The sequence below is a fragment of the Amblyomma mixtum genome, chromosome 3, assembly GCF_055824585.1.
Source record: "Amblyomma mixtum isolate Tamu chromosome 3, ASM5582458v1, whole genome shotgun sequence".
In the NCBI taxonomy this organism is placed as follows: domain Eukaryota; kingdom Metazoa; phylum Arthropoda; class Arachnida; order Ixodida; family Ixodidae; genus Amblyomma; species Amblyomma mixtum.
Window position 1 is genome coordinate 258,703,356 of NC_143014.1, and position 8,555 is coordinate 258,711,910.

The window sequence follows — 8,555 nt, forward strand, 5'->3', positions numbered from 1 at the left end:
CTGAGGATTTCGAGTCAAAGAAAACCATTGAAAATTGAGCGTGTTTCTTCGGTCAAGCTTGGAAACTAGTGTTATAGCCTAGGTGAACTGTGGCATAAGTGTTAGGAATGGTGGGTTGGCATCTTGGACTTAAGTTCCCAAAGCAGCACAGACACTATGAGGGACGCTGCAGCGGATAAATATTTTCCGCCTAGGAATGCATGGGTGTGTTTGTATTTCACCTTCACCGAAAGGAAGCTGCGCCGGAAGGGAAGGGATAAAGGAGGGAGTGAAAGAAGAAAGGGAAGAAGGGGTGCCGTAGTGCAGGGCTCCGCAATAATTTCGACCACCTGGGGATCTTTAGCGTGCATTGACATCGCACGCGCCTTTTGCGTTTCGCCTCCATAGAAACGCTGCCTCCGCGGTCGGGTTCGAACCCGGGTGGCCGGGATTTGATCCATGATCATGGGCTGTGGCAAGGAGGAGGAGAAGGAAAGCTAGGGAGTTAACCGGAATAAACCGGTTTGTTACCCGCACTGGGGGAAAGGGATGAGGAGATATAAAGAACAAGGAAAAAAGAGAGTAGCAGGAAAGTGAAGTCAGCATGCAAAGTCAGCAAGCGTGCGGTAAAAACATGGCCTATCGTGCAAGCGTGAAGTTCTCAACGAGAGGAGCACTGCCTGGGATGCCTTCACAGCCGACGATCGCCGCGGTCAGCGGCCGAGTATCGTCGTTTCAGTCAGTGGACGCGGATGTAGACGCTCCAGCGCACGGCAGAGAGACTGCCTTTCGGCACTGCATGCAGGACATTCACAAAGAATGTGGGCTAAAGTCTCTTCGCACCTGCAGGTGGCACATGAAGGGCTATTAGCTATATCGATTACAAAGGAGCAATGGTTGGTGAAAGCTACGCCAAGCCACAGGCGACCCAGCAAAATTGCTCCACGTCGCGGTAATCCAAGTAGAAGCCGGAGCTTCAGGTCGCGGCTCAGGGATTTTAAATGTGCGTTCGAAGATTGGCCGGAATTGGACGCGGCAGAAGTGATCTCCCGCGCAAGTGCGCGAAGTCTGCCCGCTCTTGTTTTCATTTGGCCGACAGCCTTTTGCTTACCTTGCTTCTTGTCCATTCCTCCAGTCTGCCGCCAAGGACCCAAGTCGTGGCAGTCCTTGTTAAGCCAACAAGCACCCCAAGCGAAGACAGTATGGCGTCGCTTTTCTTTTTCGTCGTTGTTGCTATTGTTGTTCACCTCGTAAAATGGCGCATACCCACACAGGGGGATCGGCCAAGAAGAGGGGTGCGTAGAGAGGTTTTGTGATGATTTTTTTCTCTTGGGAAAATGAATGAATAAATAAATGAATACATAAATAAATAAAAAATAAAAGATTGCTGGGGAAGAGAAATGTCAACAGAAAGCAAAAAGGCCAACAAGAAACGCACGCGGGAGATGGACTCCGTGAGAAATGTAGCAGAGGGATTTAAAAAAGTAATAATTGTAAGAGGGAAAAATGAGAATGATAAGTAAAAAAATGTTAGCAAGGTAACCGATTAGATTCCAGTAAAAAAATTTGAATGGCGGTAAAAACAGACCTTTGGCTGTATCCAAGAATGGTGGCGCCAAACGACAATATGATCGGCATCATGGAGGAAAGAACTATGATGATCGGGCTGCTCAAACTAAGGCCAAGCTGTTGCAGTGGTTGCTCTAAAAACCGTCGTCTCATCATGAAGAAGCGTTGACAAAACAACAAGAAATGGCCTATCAATTTTTGTTCACCACAGAATGCGCAGACGGGAGAAAGCGCCAAACCAGACCTGAGCAAATAAAATTTTAAGGATGGGATCCGGCAGCGCAGACTAGTTAGATAGACCTCAAGCATTCGTGAATGACATGATTTCCTGCTCCACGAATACTTAAGATGCAGGAAATCATCAGATCTTAAAATTGATCCAGATGTCATGCTTGACAAAATACTTCTCCGAAACCTCGCTGCTGTGATGAACGCTGCAGCCGGGAGGATAGGTAGCACAGGTCCAATGAGGGACGCTTCTGCCAGGCTATAAGCCACTTCATTGACTGTCACACTGCTATGACCTGGAACCCATATCATATGCAAAAGGCCCAAATGTGGAGGGAGTAATGACAAGAAGGTGTTTAGGATTGGAGAAGCCATAGCTGAAGCAAGGGACGAGCACAAAGAAAAGGAGTCTGTAATGACAGCCACTGCAAAGAAAGATGGGTCTAGTTTGCGAAGAGCAAGCACCACTGCCATAAACTCCGCTTGGAAAATTGGGGTGAAATCCGGAAGACGCACAGAAAACGACGAATCTAGAAGCGGGCATATATTCCAACCCCTGCCTTTTCATCACATTGGGAGGCGTCAGTAGCAATCGTGATGGTAAGAGGTAGGCTTTGTAGATGGTTTTCTAATGAACCATTTAAAATGCTTGATGGTAAATGCTTTGAATTCTTCGGGAAAATGTCATCATAGACAATTTTCACGGAAGACCCAACCCATTGTTTTGTGCCGGAAGTATATGTTAGACAGGAGTACATTCAAAGGTTCAAGTAGATTTTGTGCCAGTACTACCTCCGGAGTATGGAATCGAGTCCACAAGGGCTCCAAAAAAGGAGGTCGGCTTGCAACAAAAAACAGACAAGGAACGGCGCAAACTGGAGTCATATATCGTGAGGTACATCTGAACAGTGAGAAATTTAAACATAGATAATAAGGATGGAATTCGCGCTTCAAGGTAAAGCACGTGGTTAGCTACAAATTTAGGGAGGCCAAGGCACAACCGTAGAGCCTCCCGCTCTAAAAGAACGAGCGGACGAATTTTGTAAGCAGCTGAACCAGAAAACAGCACAGATCCACATTCTAACATTGGTCGGGCGTACATAGCATAAATCATTAAAAGTGCATCTCTCCGCATTCCAGACCGAGGTTTACTTAATCTACGAAACATGCCCACAGCACGAGCCCCTTTCGCTGCAACGTGGTTAGTGTGAGAGCGCCATGTGAGGTTGTCGTCATAAATGACACCATGATATTTTAAAGACTGAACTTGGGGAAAAATCTGGCGCTGGTAAGTTAGAGACAGAGGAACATTATCTTGGAGTCGAAAAACAAGGATAGCGCATTTGTTAACGTTTAGGGTGAGTCATAGGCCACACAGCCAACTCTCAAGCAAGTTCAGGTACGATTGCCGAGAAAAATTCATTGTCGTCCGCATAGACGTACGTGCGAATTTGGTGATGGCTGGGAATAGAGCTCAGTAGAATATTGAAGAGTATGGGCGCAAGGATTGCCCCCCGAGGAACACCTCTAGTTTGTTTATACCTTCCAGAGTTGACACCATGGATTGTGCAAAAAAACTGCATGTTTTCTAGGAAGGCAGATAACCAAGCAATTAAGTAGTGTGGAAACTGGAGAGCCTGCAGTCTGTGCAATAATATGATGTGTTCCACATTGTCATAAGCTTTGGCTACATCTAATGTAACCAAAGCGGCATGCATTTTTTGGCGCCGCGCAAGGAGAGTTCGACTCTCGAGGAAAACATGAGCATTCAATATGAAACATTTTCGACGGAAAGCAATTTGACAGTGGCTGAGGATATTTTCACGGTCCACAAACTCCGAAACATGTAGGAGCCTTTCAATTAATTTAACCACATTGGATGTCAATGAAATAGGTCTAATATTTTCCAGAGAATAGCCGCCGCCATTATTTTAGGTAAAGGAATCACTTTGGCGAGTTTCCATTCAGGAGGAATCCAAGCATGTTTGATGGAATAGTTTACTAGCTGTAATAAAGAGTTAGAAGAATCCTCAAAGAGGACCTTTATCATTTATGACGTTACCCTATCAGGTCCAGGAGCAGCTGATGGTAGCCTCATAACTATCGGGGAAAGTTCTGAAAGGGTAATCTTTAATCTGATCCACGTGACACTACAAGCACGGAGAAATTTGATAAATTTTGAACATTTGAGAAATGTTTGCCTAACTCTCTGCTTGTTCCTCTATACTTGTTTGTGCACCAGGGTCTGTAAGAAAGGGAATTGTGAAAGGGGAGAAGCTACCATTCAGTTTTCGAACTTGCTCCCACATTTTTTTGGATGCGATGGAACTGTTTATTGATATGTAGCTTTGCCATGAGGTTTTTTCCGCACTGCGACGGATATGTCATGCTTTTGCACGCGCTTTCTTATATGTTATAAGATTCTCAGCTGTTGGATACCTGCGAAAACTTCCCCAGGCTTTATTCTGTTTCGTTTTTGCTGCTCTGCAGTCCTGGTTATACCAAAACTTGTGGTTTTGGCGTACCACCCCCGAAGACTGAGGAATGGCTAGGCACGCAGCACTTATAATAGAAGTTGTAATTATTTCGTTGAGTTCGTCGACACTAAGATCGTCTGAAAAAAACTTATCCAGTGCTGCCTTTTCCTTAAATAGCGCCCAGTCAGCTACGTGGAGCTTCCAACGACGTGGCTTGCTAGGAATGATTGATGGTGGTGATGGCAAGCTAATTACTATAGGAAGGTGATCACTTCCGTATGGATTTTCAAGAACATCCCATTTAAAACCAGTAAAAACGGAGGGTGAACTAAAAGACAGGTCTATGCAACTCATTTCTCCTGAAGATCGAGAGCAATATGTAGGTTTGCCTGTATTTAGCAGGCAAACGTTATTGCACAGAATAAAATCTTCTAAAACCCGACCTCTAGTGTCAGTCTGTTCGCTTCCCCGAAACCTAGAATGGATATTAAAATCGCCTACTACAAGATATGGCTCGGGTAACTGCTTAAAAGGTTTCTCCAGATCATGAAGTGTTACGGTGAGATGGGGTGGAAGATATACAGAACATATGGTAATTGTTATAAAATTAATAACGGTGACTGCAAATGCTTCGTATTTTGTTTGGAGCCTGATCTCACGGGTTGCAACACTGTTCTGGACAACAATAGCAACGCCGCCAGAGAGCCTACTCGCCTGCTCACGGTCACGGCGAAAGACTGTAGTTTTTAAAAATATTTTTATTCGAATGTCCCAAGTTGGTCTCTTGCAGACACAGTGCTACAGGAGATAGAGAATTTAAGATCCCTTCTGAATCCCTGGATTACAAGAAAAATTCTACAAGTCAAAAGAAAGCTAGGAAGGCGGAAAACGAAATACCGACAAACGCCTCGCACAGAAATCTCTGATGAAATAACGGCCCTTAGCCATGAACTTAAGCTAATGATAAAGGAGTCTAAGCAAAAGTATTATGGTGTTACACTGCAAAAGATACTTCGAGATTCACCACAAAAATTTTGGAGACACTTGGCTCATATTTAATGATCTTGTGACGGAAAGGTCAAATAAATTAAGATTATTTGCAGAGGGCTGCATCATTTATACTAGGATTCAGACAGTAGATGACCAAATTAGACTAAATCAATACTTGGATAAAATATATAACTGGTGTAAATTGTGGCAAATGTCATTAAACCCCATTAAATCAACATGCATGACTATATCGCACAAACGTCAACCACTAGAATTTGGGTACTCCGCACAAGGAAACACACTCCGACGAACAAATGAATTTCGTTACCTAGGGGTGACTATCACGTCGAACCTTAATTGGAGGCAACACGTCATGTCCATTGTTGGTAAAGCTAATAAGAAGTTAGGCTACCTCAGGAGAACACTAGAGTTTGCTTCAAGTGAAACAAAACTAATTTCATATAAAACGTTGGAACGAGGCCAGAAAGGCTAAGCGGGATGCCGAACAACGAGAGGAACGTCTCGCGAAGAGACGCTGCCAGGCTGATGAACAGCGACGGCGTGTTGCTATCGAAATGTCAGTAGATGACACTGCTTTCGCTACGTGCATCCTAGCCAAGCTGAGCTAAGCGACTGCTGATATTTAGAGACTCCCAAACCGCCTGCAGAGCCTATAAGAGTGGAAGCGCCCTCTGCTGGAGTACGCATGCGAGGTGTGGGACCCGAAAAGCAAAATATCAGTGCAGGAACTGGAGCATGTTCAGAGGCGCGCATTACGTTTCATATTCTACCGCTTTCGGAGCAAAGATTCAGTATCTCCTTTGTACCGTGAAGCCAACTTACCGCTCCTTTCTGTTCGGCGAAAACGTAAACGACGGTGTCTCTTTTATAACATTATGAATGAAACTGTTGGGATTGATAAGCAATGTTATATAAAGGAGTGCACATCTCGCATAACCCGTAGTAAACACACTTGATATGTCGAAGAATTCCATGCTGCTAAAGATTGCTTTAAATATTCCTCCTTTCCGCTAACCGCACATGACTGGAATCGGCTACCTGATAACGTGGTGTCTGTGGAATCTCGTGATGAGTTTTCGTCTCTGCTTTATGACCATTTGTGTAGTACTTAGCACATTTTGTGACGGGTTTGTTTGTAACAGTTGTCTTGGTATTTCTGTCATTATACAATGTAATGTTTCCACTCCTACCTTAGTCCTGGAAAGGACTGGTAGTATGCAATAAATAAATAATAAATAAATATCTGTTGCATCACTATCGTTATTTAGAATTCCACGGCAGTTCCAGTGGATAAGGAACGCCATGATGATTTTGAGGGGGAATGCAAAGAGACCTTAGGTCCCTACTTGTTGAGGGCCTGTTATTAAGGTTTTTTCTTTTTTTGCGATCAAGCGAGCTCCGCCTCCACAGCGGCGGAGGCGAGCTCTGAGTCCATCGCCTCAGTGGAGGTGGTGGAGTTCCGCGGAGAACCCGCGGGCAGAGGGGTTGCGGGCTTCTCCCGACTGGGGGAAGCCTTGCGGGCTGCCGACTTGGTGGCCGGAAAGCCCTTTTTGGGGGGTGGCATAGCAGCTCGCGCTGCATCTGCCAGAGGCGCGGATGGCCCTGCCTCAGTCTCACTGTGCGTGAGCTGGGCAGATGCCGAAGGCCGGTGTGGTGCGCCGCGCCCACGCACCACATCGGCGAAGTTTGTATGTGCAGTGAAAGAGAATGTGCCTCGAGTCATTGCGTACCGCTGTCTTGCCTCTTAAAATGTTACATTTTCTTTGGTCTTGATGATAATTATTTATTTTTTCCATGCAGGACACGACCTTGAATAAGCAGCGTGATCGCCTTCGCAGTTCGCACAGCGTGGCATGCCATCGCAGTCGTCGGATTTGTGGTCATACATTTGGCACAGGTATCACGGCCGCGGCACCTTCGGGAGCCATGGCCGAACCTCTGGCACTTGAAGTAGCGTCGAGGGTTGGGTATATATGGACGGACAGAGATTTTTGCATATCCTACCTCGATTGACTCGGGCAGGGTGCAGGAGGGAAAGGTCAGGACTAGGTGTTTTGTCGGAATTTCTTTGTTTTCTTTGCGTATTTTGATTCTGCAGACATTAGTTACATTTTGATCGGACAGTCCTACTAACATTTCTTCTGTCAAATGCAGAAAGTCGTTGTCGGAGATTACACCACGTACTGTGTTTAAAGATCTGTGTGGTGCCACAGACACAGGGATGCCACCGAAAGTGGCTATGTCTGCTAGTTTCGAGATTTGAGTGATGTCAACAAGTTCTAGCGGGAGATCTCCGCTGGCCAATTTTGTCACCTTGTACTTCGGACCTAAGGAATCTGTGAGGACTCTTGAGACTGTGAAAGGAGATATGAGCCTGGCTGCTTTTTCTTTTTGTTCACTATGAACGATGTGGAATTTTGCGAAAGATGTTTTCTTTTTGTTGAAGAACTGGGAGATTACGTCGGTCCGCCCTCTTTTCAGAGCACGATCGTTTGACAGCAAATAGAAAAAGAAATGTTCTTCGGCCATGGTGCCAGCCACACACCATGGAACCCAACAAGAGGACGGGACAGGAACTTGGAAAACAAGCCCTGCCCGCGCCAGCTGTACATCACAGCTATAACCAAATATGACGAAACCCAGGGTAGTTCGCCACACAAGGTTAACCCTAGCCGCCTATGAAAAGTGAATAAAGCCAAGAAGAGAGGAGGATACAGGAAAGTTGTAAGAAAGGAGATAGGAAAGTGAAAGATAGAGAGAAGAACAGGAAAAGGCGGCTGCCGATTTCCAACGGTCGGGTCAGGCCGGAGGTGCCGTCTACAGGAAGCTGGGGCCAAAGTGGTGTGTTGCCTCCGCAGAGGGGCCTTAAAGGTCCAAATGCTCGGCATCGGCTCAACCACCAGGATCTCCTTTTTCCCAAGCACGGCGAAGCCACGCACGGCTAAGCGCGGGTGCTCGGGTCCATAGTGGCGCACTGCTCACCATCATCCTGCGGGGATGTCCCTGCGGATGCTCAGGTACCCGTGGTGTCGCAACTCACCAACGTCTGCATGAATCAGACGCCCCTGCGGGGTGGCGTTTGGTGAATTTCGGTAAGCCCTGTTAGGGAGGAATCAAAACGCACAGAAAAAATAGCAACGCATGTCTGTCTTTGTGTGTGCGTTTGTGTGGTGTGTGTGTGGGGGGGGGAACAGGCGCGCATTTGTCACTAAAGACTTGAAACAGTGATGCTCACCATAAATATTTTCGTTGTGATGGATCGGCAAATCAGATTTCTACATCGTTCTACAG

The 8,555-nt window shown here is 46.1% G+C and overlaps 1 protein-coding gene across 2 annotated transcripts in view; it reads right to left on the minus strand.

Moving 5' to 3' along the window:
• LOC149354532 (uncharacterized) overlaps positions 1-8,351 on the minus strand; it is a 14,944-nt gene extending 6,593 nt beyond the window's left edge. For both annotated transcript variants that reach the window (XM_089583363.1, XM_089583362.1), the window contains exon 1: positions 1,091-8,351. In XM_089583363.1, coding sequence (XP_089439489.1) covers positions 1,091-1,106 — 16 coding nt within the window. In that variant the 5' untranslated portion in view covers positions 1,107-8,351. The remainder of the gene's footprint in view (positions 1-1,090) is intronic.
• Between the last annotated feature and the right edge of the window lie 204 nt (positions 8,352-8,555).